Below are 20292 nucleotides of genomic sequence, written 5' to 3' on the forward strand. Positions count from 1 at the left end.
ATATAGCCATAGCCTTAAATTCACTGATGCTTAACAAATCATTAAATATCCTTGGGCCTGATGGGTACTATTTGTGTTTCCCAAACCCAATTACTCAGAAATTTTGTGGGAAGATACACATTTTTTTCTACAATGTACCAACTTCACCCACCATTGCCTTTCCTCATGCAAAATTCTTTAAATCATACTGTGTGGTATGGTCTTTCTTTGCTAGACTATTTTTACCTATAGAAACTTGTCTGTACTTTAACCTTGGCTAAGAGTCACGATAAAGCAAAGCATAACACTCTTATCATCAGCAAAATCCTGACACCACTTTATTAAAACCCTATACACAAACATGCCCTCAATTTTGAAGTGAGACTGAGATTACAACCAAACTCTGCATAGATTACCCCTTGCTCCCTAGATATGACATCCAACTCTTTAAGTTTTAGGATCACTAGTGAACCTTCCTAGGCTACAGAAATCCTTACCTCTCCAAGAACAGATTATTTGTACCAAATCAGTGGTTCTCAATCATGATCGATTTTGCTCACTCCCTCAGAAAGTTACTTGACAGTATCTGGAGACATTGTCAGTTGCCACAACTGGAAGATGGGGGTTGCTGCTGGTATCTAATGGAGACAGGCCAGTCATATTTCCCACAATGCTCAGATCACACCCCATCTCCCCACCACCAATTATCTGGCCTCAAATGTCAATAGTACTGAGATTGAGAAACTTTTCACTAGATTATTTCCTACATTAGGAGTTTCAATTTGTGAATGGAAATATGTGCATGCGAAGTAGAGCTGCCTCAGAATTTATACAACACTGAGGGAAATTTTCCTCGTTCTAGTTCTCTACACACTTGCCTCAGTCTGCCCAGCTATGCTAGATGTTAACTGTGTCTCTGAGATGTAAAGAGGTAAAGACATGATGAGAATAAAGAATTCAAAAAAAGCTTCATCAGTTGCCTAATTCTGCCATAGCTTTAGTTCTTAATCCTAGCTTTGGTAAACTGGGGTGGACAACATGTAAATCACAAAGACTGCTTTCAACCCTTTAAAGCTCAGAATCAATCACTAACTAGATAACAAAAACAAAAACAAAAAAAAAAAAAGGAAAAAAAAGAAGATAAAAAAAAAATTTGACCAAATCTATTTCATCTATCCAGACGTGTTAAAATTCTGAAAGCCTCCATAGATATTCTGCAAACTGTAGGTTTCCATAGTCCCATTAATTTCTAATGCTTTATTTACACATGTTGTTTCACATAACCTCAGTTAGTTGACTCTCTTGCTCTTGAAGGCATAGGAGTCTGCCTAAGCTCCTTTAAGGGCAACCCATAGAACAAATTTAATAGAACATCTTCCTAACATTTTGCCCCAAACTCACAGGCTTATTTTGGCTTCCTTGGTCTCTCAAAAAATAGTAAGAGCTAGAGGAAACCTAATAAAAAATACTACAGAAGAAAATGATACTGCTCAGAGCACCTTGTCTAAGTCTACCTCCCCACAGTAGGAACACTCATTGGAGAAGTGCTGCCAGGCTACTTTGCTGCACCCTCTTCCCCCAGAAGAGCCTTATTATCAACTATCAACGCTTCTCAACCACTTTGAATGTTCCCTGATGTGGGTCCAAATTATCCACAATAATGCTTTTCCTCCTCAAAACTTGTGAAGGTGAGAGAGGAGAACATTGCAGAGCAATCTCAGAGGCTTCTTGACTGGTCATTTTAAAAAATTGACTAATAAAATAAAGTGAAGCATGTGAAGTTTAACAACTGGCAAAGTTGAGAGATAATGGATGAAGAATATCCTATTTATCAGACCAAAGAAAATATACTGAAACAGAATCAGAATATTTTGAATTGTTTGATTATATATGCACATTAAAAAATACATCTGCCCAGCATATACACACAAATCTGCATTTAGATGGGTGATAGCAAAACACATAGGAGAAAATATTAAAATATAAACATTCATTATATTCTTATTAGAAACAAAAATAATTACCATATATATGGAATACTCTCCTGTGTGCAGAATATCTTAGTATTTTAATGTACACTTAACTCACAAATAGAAATTAGAGTTTTAGCATATCCCAAGATTATACATTCAGAATTTAAAAGATATTAATTCACTCCACATAATTTTTTAAAAAAACACAATTCCAATAAATGTATCAAAGAAATTTTATTAGACTACTGACATAATAATTCTAAAGTTCATCTCCATAACCTCAAACATCTCATTTGTCTACCAATAAAGAATCATTTTAAAAAATTAAAAACAAAGAGGTAGATTTTTATTTGGTGTCATGGGGAAATGTCCAAGATATGTCACATTAAACAAAAAGTCCAAAAGCATACAAACAGTATTTAGATAAGTACAGCTAGTATAATATTAATTGAGAAGAAAAATGTAATCATTTATATATGCACAGAAAGTATCCAGAATAATACAGAGCAAAGTGTTAACAATGATTTATTTCTAGACTATGGTTCTGGAGAGGATAAAAAGCAATAGAAAACAAGATAGTGGAAAGAACCACGTGTGTGTGTGTGTGTATGTGTGTGTACAGTGCCTTTTATAATTAGAAACTGGATGAAAATGATAGCAAAAAATATTTTTTAAATATAAATAATATAATTTAACCCATTATATTAATTAAGCAGTGTGAAAAAGGATTAGGAAAACAAAAAATTTAACACAAGAGCAAGTGTATTCATATATATTTGTATATATGGAAACATATGTGAATACATAATCCATGCAAATAACACATAAGTATATATGCATAAAACAATATATGTGTTATAAGTATTCAATGCTTTGTAAATTAACAAATACAACAACATTCCATAGCTGTGAGTAAATGACAAATGAGTTTGGGGAAGTGGTAACATTTTTGATAACAAAAGTTAGTTGAATTAATGACTTGCATGCAAAAAATAAAACCATGTAACTATTAGAGGAAAACAAAAATGATTATTTATTTAATATTTTCTGGAGATAACCTTTGCACCATACAAAAAAGGCAGAATCAAAAAATAAAATATAGAATTTAAATATATGAAATTAATTTTCTAATTATACAGTCAAAATTCCCACCTAAAATAATTAAAAGACAAATGAAAAGCTCTGGAAAAATCATCTGTGATGTTATAGAAGCTAAAGCATTAATCAACTAATTTAAAATCAATCAATAAAATTACGAATTGGCAAAGAACATGAACATAAAATACAGAAAGTAAACTATACACAAGCCAAACAAATGTAAAAAATTATATATGTCATTAATAAAGTGATGGATATTAAAAGAACAACAAAATACCTTTTGATCTAAATTGGAAAATATCACTGCCAATTTTAAAGTATTGAAGTGGAGAAGATAAATTTAAAATATTATAAATTTTTAATCATTAAGTATATTTAGATAGACATAGTACAACTGTGGCCATATTTATTCCAAAAATGTTGAAACAACCACCAAAACAAAACTAGAACCCATGTACAGCAAAGTAATATATATTATCATCCACTAATTAAAATTATGCTGGAGATGAATATTTATTTATGTGTAAATATGCTCACAATAGAGCAAATAGAAATAACAGATTATAAACAATTTGCTTCATTAATTTTATTTGTGTAACAAAAATACAGAAATATTTAGGAAAATGGTAAAAGGGTTATATGGAGATTTCTTTCTAATTTTTGTCCTTATGTTTTGTCATTGAACATGAATTGTATATTGGAATGACATATTAATGAAGAAAGTCAGTAAGGAAAATGTATATTAAAAAGCATACATCAAATCTATATCCTAAAGTTAATCCACAGTCTTAAATATCAAATCATGAAATAAGCTTACTAATTTTTCAGACAAAAATTTATGAAGAAACTTTTCAAAGAGAATCTAATTATTTTTAAAAGTTAGGAAATAACTAAGAGATGTAAAATGATGGAATTCCATCATTTATTCTTTCAGTAAGTATTATTATTTCAGTAAACATGTAAGACATGGGATGAGGCACTAAGATATAAAATCAAACAAAAATTGTCATATATTATCCGTCCTTGAGTAGACAGAATTGGAAGGTATTAACCAAGTCATTATTAAAACACTAACAAAAAATACGTGGTGATAAGCAAGAATAAAATACTATAGGTTTGACAAGGATTTCAGCAGTGGCTTCCTGAGGCATTGATGAATGGAAATTAAGGAAGTTGAGTGAGGAGTACTTAGGGCTGGGTTTATACAATGATGCTGTCAAAGAAGACAGCATGACCAATAAAAGGGAAAAGAAAGGAGGCCAGTATAGAGCAGTGTGGAGGCCTTCTGTTGAAAGCAAGAGGAGTGTGATGTGAGAAGAATCTGTAAAGGCAGGGCCAAGTTTTTCAGTGTTTTTAAGGTCATGTTAAGAGTTTTCATTTTCATTTTAAGAACAGGACTTCACTAAATTGCTTTAAATTAAGGAGAGGATGACATGATCAGCTTTCATTTTAAAAGATACACCACTGTGCAGTGTAGAGAATAAATCCAATGGAGCAAGAGATCATTTAGAGAGACTAAACAGGACAAGAAAGGTGGCACTCAAGAGATACTTAAAAAGCAAAATCAGGAGCGCCTGGGTGGCTCAGTCGGTTGAGCGTCCGACTTCAGCTCAGGTCACGATCTCACGGTTCGTGAGTTCGAGCCCTGCGTCAGGCTCTGGGCTGATGGCTCAGAGCCTGGAGCCTGCTTCTGATTCTGTGTCTCCCTCTCTCTCTGCCCCTCCCCCATTCATGCTCTGTCTCTCTCTGTCTCAAAAATAAATAAACATTAAAAAAAAAAGCAAAATCAACAGGACTTCATGATGGATTTTTTATGGAGTGTAATGGTGAGGATGGGGTCAAGTATGATTCCTTTGATTCTGACTTGCAGAAATGGATAGTTTCATTCACAAGACAAGGACCACTGAAAGAAAAACTGGCTTGGAAGGAAAGACCATGGTTTGGTTTGAAAATGGGTTACAGGATCATATATATGAATTCAGATGTCAAGTAGAAAATGTTTATACATGTGGGGAACTTAGAAGAGGTCAAGCAATAAATAACTTTATTAGTAAAAATAATGGTAATATATGCTGTATATGTGAATGTGATCATTCAGAGAGAGAAAAACAGAGTGAAGGATGGAGAGGGAGAGAACAAATGAACACAGGGGATTGCAGAAAGTGTGAGGATGAAGCCATAAGGGAATATATTTAGTTTACAAAGAGGATATAAAAAAGGAACATTATAAAATGGAAAAGGAATGGCCCCACATAGAATTCCAAAGAGAACATCTGAAGAAGAAAGAAAAGACCAAGTGTTGAACATTAAGATATCGAGGTAAAGCAAAGAAAAACAGTCATCACATTTAGTGTTCATGAAGTCAGTGGCAAACTTAGCAAGAGCTGTTTTGATGGCTTCAGCTCTGATGACAGATTATAACAGGTTGGAGAACTAAATGATGAGGAAAGGCAGAGTTGGGTAGAGTCTTTTAGAAACATTTTCTGTGAAGAGGAACAAGTTAGAGCAATAGAGGAGGAAGATACCACATAAGGAGAGAATTCTACACAGTTTATTTTCTGGGGTAAGACTCCAGTGTCTTTAAAAACCTATGACCATGATCTAGATTAGGAGTCAGTGAACTGTAAAATATGAGTTAAATCCAGCATGATGCCTGTTTTTGTGAAAAATGTTTTATTGGAACACAGATGTGACCTTCCTTTACATATTTTCTGTGGTTGTTTTCATGCTACAATGACAGAGTTAAGTAGCTGTGACAGAGAGCGTAAGGCCCACAAAGCCTAAAATATTTACTATCTGGTCCTTTACAGAAATATTTTTCTGACCCCTGATTAGAATAAAGAAATAATTTGGCCTTAACGATCAGGTAAAATTACTTAGGATGCTAGGGCGTGCTGGTGGAGGCATTCATTCAGAGGTCAGGTTATACCTTAGGAAATGGAACACTAATAGAATTCCTTATAATTTGAAGGTGATTCTCCTCCAAATTCTTTTAAAATTATTAATAAAGCTGAAAATCTTTAGCAATTAACAAAATAAACAGAATATATAAAAAATCAGATTAAATAAGTTTTATATCTTTAAGGAATTGACATTCTTAAGGAAAAAGTGCATCTAATATCTAATGATCTAATGGTTTGATTCTGGGTTATAGGAGTATAGAGTGAAAAAACTCACCTGCCTCATTTACAATTTCTAGTAGAGTGGTCCACAGAGACTGAAGGAAAAAATACATGACTAGAGAAGTTGCCTAAGCCTAAAAAATTATTACATAAAATAAAAATCATTATATATGTTAAATTTTTAATGATATTAGTATTTTTCTAGGAAACTGTAATTCAACATTCTGATTCAAGGACAGCAAAAGGTGAACAAATCTGAGTAAAATGTATAATGTTTTCTCATTATTATATCCACAAAGGGACAATACAAAAGGAGTTTTCATTTGCTGTTTTTCAAGTTTCAAGGAAGAGATAATACCTGTATTATTTTAACCATCTCAGAGCTAGAAAAAAGATATTAATAAATATAACTCAACTTTTGATAAAGAGAGAATATTGCCCCTCCTCCCTAATTAAGAGAAATTTAAAAATTGCAAAGAAAATAAAAGTAAATTCAATCAGAGGTGATCTAAGAAGAATGTTATGAAAAAAACTACCATAATTAATTCCAGAAATGTAAATAACATTTAAAAGTAGGAAATAAAATATATAATTCATAAAATCAATAAAAGTGAGAGGGAAAGATATGCCGTACAAAGAGAAAAAAACACAATTCCAAAAAGTCATTTAGTAAAATTGAATGTCCATCCTGATAAATACGTATTTTGTAATGATACTATAGGTATAATGATGTGATAAATAATTTTTACCTAAAACAAAGTATTGCATCTGCTATTGTAAACACAAGCACTGAGCCCAGTATTAACACCTACTAGTGAAAGTAAACAATACATTTTTGTAGAATAGACAAGTGAATGAATATAGAGTTGATAAAATGGACAAAAACAGAAAAGGCAGTCCCATCAAAATAAGGAACAAAAATATTGCTTAAAATCACTGTAATTGTTTGATATTATTCTAGAAGATTTAGTCAATACAAATAGAAAACAAACAAATGTTAACTATGAGAAAGTTAACACATTTTGTATTTTATAAACTTATTTTTGAACTAGAAATTTCAAAAAGAAATCAACTTAGTCTCCTGAAATTAATTGATTTTGTAAATATGTTGATAATTTTTATGCATCTATACACTTAGGATCTTATATATGCATTAGAAATTTAAAATAAAGCAAATCAACTCATCATTATTGGGGACACAAAAGACAGGTAATGCAAATTGAGTTCTATGCCATTTTTATGCTATCCATAACATTTCCTTTGACAAGTGTAGAGATTTCAATTCTTTCCAATTTGATTCACAGATCCACATAATGACAGTCAAAATACTGTGTGTGTGTGTGTGTGCGCGTGCGCATGTGTGCGTGTGTGTGTGTGTGTGTGTGTGTGTGTGTGTGTTCCAGAAGGAGAAGATTAAAAAGAGGGAGAAGGAGGAAGAGACACATGCAAAATTTTATTTCAAATGAAAATAGCAAGAAATAACCAAGACAGTTTTTAAAAATCTATGTGGAATTTAGAAGACACCTTTATAATCTAAAATGTATCTTAAAACCATATTAAGGTAAAAATATGTTTTTGATACAAGAATAGAGAATAGATCCATGGCAAAATCTAGAAACCAGACATGAATATATAGTTTTACATTAATGTTATGTGAAACACAGTGACAAAATCATAATTCTTTAATGAGGAAAAAACAAGTTCAGACTATATTTCACATTATATTCTAATAGATATTTTAGGTAGATTAAAGAATTAAATATAAAAATATACCTACAGAGGAAATGATCAAAACATAGTGAATATTTACCTACATAAAGGATGGGAAAGGCCTTTCTAAAAATAAAAGCAATGTAAGAGAACATAATGAAAACTATTGTTGACCTCATGGACTGTTCATACATCCTATTTCAAAATAAGAAATCCAATAACACAATACTGCACACAAAAAAAATCCTAATGCACTAAGTTAAAAATGTAAGTATTAAACACCAAAATATAATGTGTCAATTTGTTTAATAAAAGATAATAAATAATGTTGGTGTATATGTAGGGAAAATGTTAAATCTTATATAATGGATGTGTTAACACAAACAGGTATATTTTTTGAGGGAATAGTGTAGTAGGATGAATTAAGGAGTTTAAAGTTTTCATTCTTTTGGCTATGTATTTTCTCTTCAAGGAATTTACCTAAAGGAAGAGGTCACTGAAGAACTATCCTAACAGTGAAACGACTCAGCATAAATGTCCAACAAAAAAGAAGGTGTAAGTAAATGAGTTTCGAAATACAGTATTTTTAAAAGTGATTCTATCCATCACAAAATCTGAACTTTAAAGTAACAGTAACATATATCTATACATAGTTTTCAATAACAAATTAACTTTATGAACTCTCACATACATTACCTGTGCAGATAATAGAAGTGAAATAGCAAAATTTTTAGTGTTATCACTGCATAGTGAAAATTGTTGACAACTGTTTTATTTTTGTAAATAACCTGTTTTCAACATTTTCTAAAGAAGCATTCATGTCTAATTAGAAAATAATGGAAAATAAATAAAATACATCAGGTTAATGTACAAAACTGTACCTGTTCATATTTCAAAGCAATATTTATCTACTAATTGGTATCTATAAAATAGAAATATTCTGAGAGAGCATTGATTACATAATATATTTGCACATGTAATTAGTCACCATGTTCCAATAAATTTTCAGTACGAAATGCAATGTGAAAGAGAATGGATAGTATTGTCTATCTAGGCCATGATCTTTGCCAATCTTCATGTTTTGGTGGAGAGTTGTATATACATTTTCAAGAAAGATGGTATGCCAAAATTAAAGGAGCATAAAGTTGGAATACTGATTTAAACTAATTTCTTATCATCCAGTCATTTGAGAAAACACAGACCATGAGTGGACAGAAAGTCAAGAGAGATTAATATTTGTAAAATATTAAAAATTTATATTTATGATAGCATTCTTTCATCTTTCAGTTTTCAAGATTGGCATCTAAGCAGTGGTGCTCAAAAATAAAAACAATAAAAAAATCTGGTCAGAGTTCTCTAGACCAAATTCCAAGAATATGAAATGGGTTGACTACCTGGCAACTGGGGAGAGAAGTTTGGGAAGAGTAAGGTCAGGGCTAATGACTCTCTGGTCACTCTTTGCTGCAGGTCAAAATCACAGTGGGAATAGCTACCACATAACTGGCATTCCTATTTCAATGGGAAAGATGCAATCCCCAGGTGGTATGGGCCTGTCAGCACTTAATTGCCAAAGACAAGATAGACGTAGTTACCGTAAGAGACAGTAAAGTCAAAGCAGCAATCAAATAATTTGACTCAAGAGACCCATGGTGTGGTCTTTTTGATCATAGTGTCCCTAGGAAAAAAGTACATGAGTACTAATTCTTACTTGATCTGTATAAGTAGGCCAGATCTAGGTCAAGTGAACAGAAGTATACCATGAATCACCAAAATAGAGTGTCAGGGCACCATAATCAATTCCCAGACTTGAGTCAATTTAAGACCAAGAAACATTTGAATGAAAGGTCAGATCCCACTGAGGAAAAGACAGAGCTACAGTGTCAAATGTATACTCTTAATCTTTTTTCCATCCTTTCCCAAAGGGACATATAGCTATTTACCAAAGTGACTGTGCATTGGGTTAAGTGATATAATCAGGTTTGGGGGCTTACTGGACATTGACTTGGAAGTGACACTAATTCCTGCATCCCCTAAACATCACTGTGGTCCCAGAGTTAGATTAGGGGCTCATGGTGATCGATGGAATTTTAGCTCAGGTCCATTTCATAGTGGGTCTAGTAGGTCCAGTGGGTCCATGGCCCCATTCTATAGTTATGTGCCTAGTTCCAGAATACATCATTGGAAGAGACACTTAATGACTGGAAGAATCCTCATTTTGAAATAATACTGCCTTTGCAATCACAAGGGAAATAACTTATCGTTTTCTCCAGAAAAGATAATTTTTTTTCTTTTGTCTGTAGGGTATTTTTTTTGTTGTTAAGGACCTGTACTAGTAGTGCCCTCTATTTCACAGCATACAACATTATCACAGGAGGTATTCCATGGGGAAACTTAAAATATAAATATACTTCACATTAAATATATTACAAGGATGGGGACAAAAATAGGATGTAAGAATCTATTTATGCAAAAATAAGAGCTCATATTATCCTCAACCAAAATAAATACTTACACACATCAGAGCATTAAATATTATATTTTTGCTAGAGAAATACCAGTTTTTAAAAATACATATTAACTTGTTATTCATAAACAATTTGGAGAAATGAAAACTGCCTCCACTTATTAAAAAAATGAACTGAAGGGTAAACTCGATCAGAATGGAAATTTGTAAGTTGTTTCTATAACCCATTTCTTCCTTAGAGTTAATACTAATAAAAGAAGTATAAGTGCTACTGTCTTTGAAACATGAATAAAACGTTCAGCCAAGGGAGTATTTTACAAATCCTGAGGTATTATTTATATATTAGTGTGTCTGGTACCCAAACTAAATTACAGCTCAGACAAGGGACTGAAAGGTCAGGTTTATTATTCACTTTAGTAAAAATGTAACCACAACACTTGTTTCTACATCAGGGAGTATTATAACCATCATTATAACTAATAATAACAATGAAAATAATACAGCTACAATGTATTTTGCATTTTTCAGTAGACAGTAGGGCTTATGGCTAATAATCATTTATATTTACACTGAAGCTTTTTATGGAGGAGTTCAGAGTGGTTTTTGAATAGTAGCTCATTAATCATTTCAACAAGTTAGTTGGAAAGTTATTATCCCAGTTCAATAGATGGAAAAATTATATCACAGAAAGGTCAGATACATATTTACTTGTCCAATATTACAGAAGTAAAGTGAGTGAGTTTCAAGTCTCTCAGGCCTTTTTTTCACCCTTTGATCTAACCACTGGACCAATGCAATTTTGGTTCATACTATGGTTTGACCATCAACCTAAAGTACTTGAAGGCTGACCTTTCTGCTATCACTTTTACAGACCTATAAACACAGAAGAAAATAACAATTTTTCATCTGTGGAGATCATACTAAAAAAGACTCAGACACAATTAATTTCTATTTCTTTTTTTTTTAAGTCTTATTAGAAACATAACAACAATGTTGATGTCGATTTAAAATTGTAAATACCAAAAACTTAATAGTGTAATGCATCATAATTAAATTTATGCCAAAACAGACAAGCAATATTTTCAGGGCTTCATGTGAACATAAATGTATTTAATAAGAGTTACTTAAAGGAAACAGGAAATCAACTTTTTATAATTCTCACCCCCCACAAATAATTAGATCACTAGGAAAAAATGAAAGAACATATGTTTCAGTAAATGTGACTTGAGGGACGAGGGAGGAATTAAAAACAAGCACAGAATTTAAATTCAAATACTGTTTCTTATTTGTCTTAATAACCAGTGTAATTTCAATGCCTTATCTGATATTTAAAGATAGCAAAACAAAATTGTTATCCTTAAAATGAAAATATACCGTGAATATGAATTAAATAGATTATTGAATTTCTAAAATAGAATAATTTCAATTATTTTTCCTCTGTCTATGTCATTTGCTACTCCAAAATTAGTGTCTATAAAGTTTTGCATTAACCTTGAAAATGATCCGAAAATGGAATAAATTCATAACCCTGCACATTCCTATTTAGAAGGACCTATTTGCTTATGAGATCCTAAAAAAGAGTGAGTTTTCTTAAACAAATCTATCTATATTCACTGTAGCTTGTCTGCTTTGAATATTTATATATACTATAAAGTTTTTAAGTTTTAAACTCAATAAGATTTGAGGATTTCAACCACTAGAATAGTAAGTAAAAATGACAATTATAAATGAAATTTTGTTTGAATATTATAGTTACTGCATTTACCTGAAATATTTCCTTCAAAACCAATGTGATAAAAATGTTTAATGTGCCTTATTTCCTTCTACTAGAAGAATTTACGTTAAAAAATCATTAAAGAAAAAAAAAGATGGCCATTCTTGCTAGGTTTAATGATTCTATCTGTACCCTTCTGAGGTCTGAGAATTGAGTAAACATATAAAAAACTGAAGTAAAGAAGAGAATAGAACTTTCCAAGAGATGGTGGTATGGACATTCCAAAATTCAGAAAACAATCATGCTAAAATTGAGACAGTGACAGAAGACACAAAATTATCTCAATGTCTTTACATTTTTTAATATCCCCCAAATATTTACTTTTGAGGCAATTCATGTGAATTGGACAAGTCAGTAAAGAACAGGGTTTATTAAAAGGTATAATATATATTACTTTAATATCTGCAATATACATTTTATCATTTTAGAAATATTTATATGAAATATGTGGGTGTTTAATTGCAATGGTTATTTAAATACACTTTTATTTCAAGGTTACTTTTGTACTTATATGTAAGAATACCATTTATATAATATTAAATATAAAAGTCTCACTTCCATGTACAAACAATAATGTTTAATATCATAATCGTATTTAGTATGCATGTATTTACTACTCATATGATACCCAGGCATTAATCTTTGTTCAATGTTTCCCTCTCAGTTAAACTTATTAATAATTTTTGGACATGATTTTTTTCTGATTTTTAAAAAATATTTTCATGATGACCTTAACCTTTTATTAATGCATAGAAGCTTTGCTGTCCTTCCATTCCCAAACCTTAGGTTTACAAGTATTATATAATATCTGACATAAGTCAAACATCTTACTCTTAAAAAACAATTTTCCCACATCTACATTTGTTTAAACCTTAATTTCTCTTAACAATGAAAGCACTATTTTCTGAACTATTTAGCAGGAGTATGAATCATAGCCTTTGCATATATTGAGGAGTTTCAAACATACTGAAGCAGTTTATTTAAAAGCCAGTGATTTTGATGCCACAGGAAATTCTGTGCTTTGCAACTTTCCTTAATGTACAGTTAAATTTTTAATGGCTTATGGAGTGCTTAAGAAAAATACCCTCATAATTTCTCTTTCATTTTAAGAATATTGAGATTTTATTAAATTGACCTGACGGATGATGCTTCTTTCGGTACTATAAAAAGCAATTTTAATTTTTAAAATATATTTAACATCACTTTCATGCTCTTCACTGCTCCAAAGACACACCAATTTTTCAAAACTCCCAGTGTCTGATGATATACAGGTTGCCAGTGTACCACTTTGATTTAGTGATTCAGGAAACTCTAGAGACCTGAAAATTTTGATGAGTCACCACATCCTCAATGCTAATATTACCAAGCAACTTCCAATGCATAAAGTTATCTATAAATGTAATTCCTGAGAACTAGGATGACTAGATTTTACACAATATAAAAAAATCCCAAGATGAAAAACTCTGAAATCATATGAATATTACTGGGGTGTCTCAAAAGATGTACATTCCTAAGACCACAGTCAGACGTTTTCAGCTTGGAATCTTATTAAAACTTTGTCCATGAGGTGCTAATAAAAACTTATTCTAAAAAAGGTAATTGGACCCTTTATCCTCAGTTTAAAATCTCTCCTAAATTAATCATGTCAGGCATTTTTGGAAGCTGTCATTCCTCACCATTGCCATTTGCAGATTCTACTAAAAACTCTTTTCACATTGATTTTAATTGAATCAAATTCAGACAACAGATATTTTTAATAAACAGTCATATTTAAATGCTTTCAAAATAACCAGTTACTTGCCAGAATTTGAAAGATACATAAATCTGCGTGTGTGCTTGCACACATGTTATGTGTACCCATGTGTGCGTGTTACATATGTTCTCCTCAAGCATAAAGGAAATTATAATGTTCCTCACCTGAGCATGCCGTTTATTTTTTTGTTTTTTTTTTTTAACTCAAAATTTCTTTCATTTCTCATTGACAATGAATACCAATAGCTCACTTTTCCTCTAGATCCCATCTGGCTTTTGCAGTCCTGGGAATGCCCACAGAGTTTACAAAGTTTACTAGCCTGAGCAAAGCTTTGAATTGGGATATATTGTGCTCATCGCATATACTCATTTAGTGATGGGTCACAGAGAAACTAGTGACGGGCCCAAAGTCACACCAAAAATGGCAATGTGTAGTTTAAATTCTGCTTTTTGAAAGAAAGAGAACATTAAGAAAGATGGTATCTAGACAGGAGATACCTACAATTTTAGAGAGTTTTAAACATTTACCTTAAGAAGTATGTTCCTAACAAATTCTGATAACTAGAACCCAAGTTTCTTTCAAATGTCCAAAATACAGAAGAATTTTAATGGAAATATATATTCTGTCTCTCTGTACATGAACACATACACATGCATATATACAAACACATACACACACACATACACACATAGATATAATTTAAGTGGCTTTACAAAGTAAAGATTCAATTATAACATTCTGACATAGCACAGTGGGAGTCAGCCCCCAAATGAAGTTTATTTTCTACAGTTCTGTATTGGTAAGGTGTAAATTAAACTCAAGGATATTGGACCTCCATCACTTAGAAATCCTCTTTGAACATATTATGCTTTTTAGTTCTCATAAATTTACTTAGTATCCTTTAAAATGTCAATATCTAAAGTGTAGAAAGAAGTTAATAATCCCTCCTAAATCAATAGTTTGGACCTGACATAATATATTCAATAAATATAAACTGTTAGAAATGGTCTATACCACCCACTGCACAGCAGTGAAAGAAATAAAGTAAGCCCAATTGCAACCATTATATTTTACTTGATTTTGAAGAGTTATAACTAAAATATCAAATATCTGGAAAATACATATCTAGTGTCACCTATAGTCTCATTTTCCTAATGGCAGCACTCTTAGCATTATGGGATCATTAAACTTTATATTTCAATTAGTTAACTTTTAAAATACTTGGAATGGAGAATTTCTTTAGAGACCGCTTTCATTTATTCATTCATGTTAAGGTTTTACCAATTTCATTTTTTTTTAATTCACAAGACAAACGAAGTGTTCTCTCTTCTCCCATACTCACAATAGTTTTATAAAGGTCCTTGCTAATTTCAGTTAATACAACATATCCTAGAAAAAACATGTGTTCAAAATTGTTCTGTATAATTATCAAGTAAAATTTTGGTATGCAAAATAAAGTACCTTCATAATTCTTGTAACATTTTTAATGAGATAAAGCTATGCAAAGCACTACAAACTATTTTCAAAAGTACCTATTTGCAATTTTCTCTTTTAATAACACCTTACTAAGCTTCAGGCAAAGCTGTATCCTTCTGGCTTGAAGTACTCCTTTCAGAGCACATATTGAGAAGAGACAAATTAAATGATTCAGTTCAACCAAGCACACTGCTCCACTCAAAGTATGATGATTGAGATGTATGTATCTATTAGAATTGTGCCATATATCATATTAATTATTCACTACTATCTACTCTATTCTTCTTTTATAGATATAAGAGAGTTTTACTGCCTAAGGTATTATAATATCCTTCTTCAATGTATTAAGCTAGAATGTGCACGTGGACTTTTCAAAAATTAAAACTTATAAAGAATAGAGCCAAAGTTATTCACTTATTGAACTGCATGCTATATTTTATATTTGTATGTTAACTCAGAGACACCATTCTAATCAGAGATCTTAATATTTTTTATTTTCTTCTTAAAAGAAATAGACAAAACGGATATTTGAACTATATTTAGATCACAATAACTAAATATAACAGTTGTATAAGTGGAAGTTTCAATTTAATGCAGTTTGTTTTCAAGGCACTTAGTGCTAAGTTTTCTAGTTAAGTATTTATGGCTTTATTGGGTAGAGTTTGGTGTTCTGAATTAAAAAAAGACTACCTCACAAAATTGTATTGTAAATATATTGATTCTTTATTTTTCTAAGCTATTGATATGTGAGGTTTATAAAAGCAACAGCAGACTATAACTCAGCACACCTCTACAGTCCTAAAAGAATTGGACAAATCACTCCTCTCTCTTGGCTTCATTCTGTAGAGAAATTTTCTCAACAGGAGAAATTTTACTCCATAGTGACAAAGACATAAGGGGAAATTATGGTTCTCACCACACTTTCTAAGAATTTGCTTTTTCTCATTTCTTATAACTGTTCTCATTTCTTATAACTCATTTCTACAACTGTAGTAGACTGACTATCCTGTCAAAAGGGGGGGAGTGGTGGCTGAAATGTTTGTATGTGTTTGTGTTGGAAAACAGGTTAATATTCACTCAAATGCAGCTTCATTAGACCCTGTGAGTTAATGGTCTTAAATGTATAACCTACCATTTCCCATGTTTTAGGGCACGGAGAGTTTGATCTACTTCAGCAGAGTTGCCACTTCAACTTTCTTCATTACAACACTTAATTATGTACTTCATTATTTAGTATGTCTTAACACCACATTCAACTCCAACAGTGCCACTGCAATTTCATGACCATAAACTCCCCTCTACCTAATACACATAGTATCAAAATGTGATTTGAAACACTCATGTTTTTATGGAATAAAACATGTTTTTATTTTGTTCTAATCATGGTAAAGTCAAGGGTCTTTAAAAGAATAATCTCTGGAATTTAAGAACTCAGGAAAAGCTTTAGAAATCACTATACTCAAGTCCTAGTTCTTTAAGAATCTTTCTTCTTTCTTGGTGATTACAATAAATAAAAATCACCTCTCTACTACAAAAGTCCAGAGAAAATGAATGAATGGACTTGGATTCTCCTTTCTCTTTTGTACTACTATGCTTTAAGAGGATCTCAGAATACAAAGAGAATCTAGAATAAAACAGGATGAACTTGTTTTACTAATATTCATGTACATTTTATAAATGTCAGCCTGCAATAAAATCATCAAGTCTTGTTAGGACTCATATAAAATATCTTATTCTCCTTAATTTTTAAGGTTAATTGTTTAGGCAGGTTTCTTTCAGGGATGTTTTACTGGGATTACTATTCTTATTTTCGATCATACACAAAAAGGAGAAAATGAACTCTGTGAAAAATAGTTCAGTATTCCAAATTCTACTCAGTTGGAGAATATTTCAAACTCAGTGCTTTGTCTGAAAACGTTTCCCTCAGCATCTGCCTTTAGAACTATGGACACTTTGGGTATATATTATCATAGAGCAAATTATTTGTTCCAACTGTTATAACTAGTAATAAAAAGGGGAAAATACTCATTAAATACTCATTAAAACTTTCCTTTGAACAACAAATCATCTAAAATTAGATATTAAGACAACATTGTGCCAGAACTTACTTTCTCTCTTTGCTACTCTATTCCAGCAACAAGGCCTTGGCAGTCATGATCTTTGTACTTTTTGATCAACTTTACCAAGCAAAGAATAATTTGCATCCAGTACTACTTATCAACAAGTTGGAAATCTGTGACTATTTTCTATGCATAAGCAAGTTACTGTAAGTAATCTTTAAAATTAAATAATCAGAAACTGGATCCAAACTTCAATCTCATGAAAATGAAAATAAGGTAACATGGAATGCCTTCATTTGAAGCTAATGTTACAATAAGGGAAAATACCCAGAACTCAAATCTCTCTCTTTTTATTTGTAAATATTTGCATCACTTAGTTTTGGATAAGTTTCACAAGAATATACATGATTTTTGTTGGGGATGACAGCAACATTGACAAACAGTCCCTGTTATGCCTGTCATTATATTATTGCTAAATCATCCACAATATCAGGACCTGATTTTAGTTACCAGGGACATAGCCAAAACATGGAACTTAAGTTTCATTCTGATTACATACAAATAGCCAGCACTTAAGAAAACCTATGAAAAGTGATCTATGTCCAGTAATTAAAAAAAAAAAAAAAAAAGGAAGGCAGGAAGGAAGGAAAGAAGAAAGAAAAACATCTTTAAAAGCCTAATACAATTACACAGTAGGCCTCTGACATTCTCTATGCTGGTATAACTAAATGGCAAATAACACGGAAAGTTATCCCTGTGAGATCCCTGTTGCATGCTTTAATTATAACTAAAAATTTACAACAAAATCAACCCTTGGGTAAATTGCTCTTTGGTTTAAATCTTCATTACCTCCTGGAATTTTGGTAAAATCACTTTGTTTTTAAATTAAGCTGGTCTCTCCTTCTTTACTCCATTACAGAAGTCAAACAACAAGAACCAGACGTTAATTTTAGAATGAAAAAGTTTTGTGTGTATGTGTGTTTGTAAGTCCAACCTCTGTATACAAACTGTTAAAAAAAAAAAAAAACAGATGTTTTAACATAGTGCTTTATTCCAACTTAATCTCATCCTTGAATGAACTTCCTTCAAGTTTCAACCATTTAAAAAAAAATAAAGAAAACAGTCAATTTCCTGGTGGTTGTAATTTAATTAAGTAACCTTTCACACTGAGCAAAAACCCAAAAGCAAAAGGGTCATTAATCTTTCTAGTGATTAGAGACACCTCTAGGGCTTCAAACATTTACCTCTCCTTCCCCGCAGCAGAAATGCTTTTAGGAGGATCATGGTTCATACCTCGCATTCCCTGGAGCCAGAGATGGTATATGTGCAGGGCCCAGATCCATTAACGGATATATCCATGGTCTCAGAGTTTGTAGGCTTGTAGTCCACATAATACTCCTGTAAAGGGGAATTCATTTGTCTTTCAGACTCTCTGGTCTTTTTCCGCCGCCGCTTCATAAGAGAATGTTGCTGAAGTTGTTTCATGCTGGCTGGGTAGCGTTTCCAAGACACATAGATTACCAAGAGGATCATGGCCACTGAGAGAAACAGAGCCACACTCCCTGCAATAATTTTGTGAAAGGAAACATGCTCATACTCTTGCTCTGTGCCAGGAATCTGAAACCCTGGGGAAGGGCTTGGTGTTTCAAGGGTGGGCTGGGTGGGGTCAGATTTGGAAAATGTAGGTTTAGGGATAATCAGAGGCTTCTGGGGCGTTTGGGGTACCAGGTGTGATTTTTCTGTGTTGACCACCTGAACTTCAGAGCAGATATTATAGGTTTCCACTGCATCACTAACCTTCTCCCCCTGGATATGCTTAGGTCCTGCACATATCATGGTGCTTTCCTTATTTCCTTTGAAATTCTTAAGCCAATAAAATAGAGGACAAATGCTCCGACTGCATTCCCACATATTTCCAGACAAAGTGATGGATATTAATGATATCCACGCATTGACAGTTTCCTGTGAGATGTTGGTAAGCTTGTTGGAATCCAAATTCAATTTTTGCAAATTGGGTAGACATTTAAATGTGCCCGGCTCAATTCCTTGGATGTCATTCCCTGATAAATCCAAGTTGTGTAAGGAACTCCAAGTCCATGTCAAGCCTTGGCTAATGGAACGAATCCTGTTCCACTGTAAGTAAATTGAGCGGAGATTGAAGAGACGTGGAAAATGAGCAAAATTGATCTTGGAAAACTGATTGTGCTCCAAGTGGAGCTCCTTCAACTTCAAGAGGCCAGCAAAAGCATTTCGGGACAAGCTTCGAAGACGATTATAACCCAAATCCAGAAAGTCAAGATTTCGACAGTCTTGAAACACTCTTATCGGCACAGTCTTTAATGAGTTAGATCTCAAGTGCAAAATGATGAGTTTCCGAAGACCTTTAAATTGTTCCGATTGCAATGTCTGAAGTTTATTGTAGGAGAGATCCAGATTGCGGAGATTGGGAACTGGGTGAAATGTTTTATTGTGCAGATAGGTAATTTTGTTGGAGCTTAGAATTAATTCTTTCAGTCTACGGATCCCTTGAAAGGCATCTTCATCCACTGAGCTAATGTAATTATGGTCAAGATAAAGCCATATAAGCTGGTTAAGGCCAGCAAACTGATTGGATTTGAGTTTCTGAATGCTGTTGAACCTTAATGATAAGCCTTGTGACCCTCCAGAAATGTTCTCAGGGATATCTGCGAAAGCATGAGACTCACAGTATACAATTTTGCCATCACATCTGCAGTTCTTTGGGCAAGCTCTCTGAGCCCCCGTGAGCATAACAAGCAGCAGTGTAGGAAGTAGCACTAGCACCACACGCATGCCTCTCAGCTGCGTAATTAAACGGAAACCTACAATATTAAAAAGAAGACAAATGTACATTGTAAAGCTATT

General features: G+C 32.5%; 1 protein-coding gene across 1 annotated transcript in view; it reads right to left on the minus strand.

The window, feature by feature from the left end:
• The window catches only part of LRRTM4 (leucine rich repeat transmembrane neuronal 4), a 697780-nt gene extending 677500 nt beyond the window's left edge, over positions 1 to 20280 (minus strand). Inside the window, exon 1 of the mRNA XM_047069195.1 lies at positions 18703 to 20280. Within this exon, the coding sequence (XP_046925151.1) occupies positions 18703 to 20280 (1578 nt within the window). The remainder of the gene's footprint in view (positions 1 to 18702) is intronic.
• Positions 20281 to 20292: the final 12 nt, after the last annotated feature.

The sequence above is a fragment of the Lynx rufus genome, unplaced genomic scaffold (genome assembly GCF_022079265.1).
Source record: "Lynx rufus isolate CCGP_SWC_20201006 ecotype Redwood Valley unplaced genomic scaffold, mLynRuf1.p SCAF_8, whole genome shotgun sequence".
Taxonomy (NCBI): Eukaryota; Metazoa; Chordata; class Mammalia; order Carnivora; family Felidae; genus Lynx; species Lynx rufus.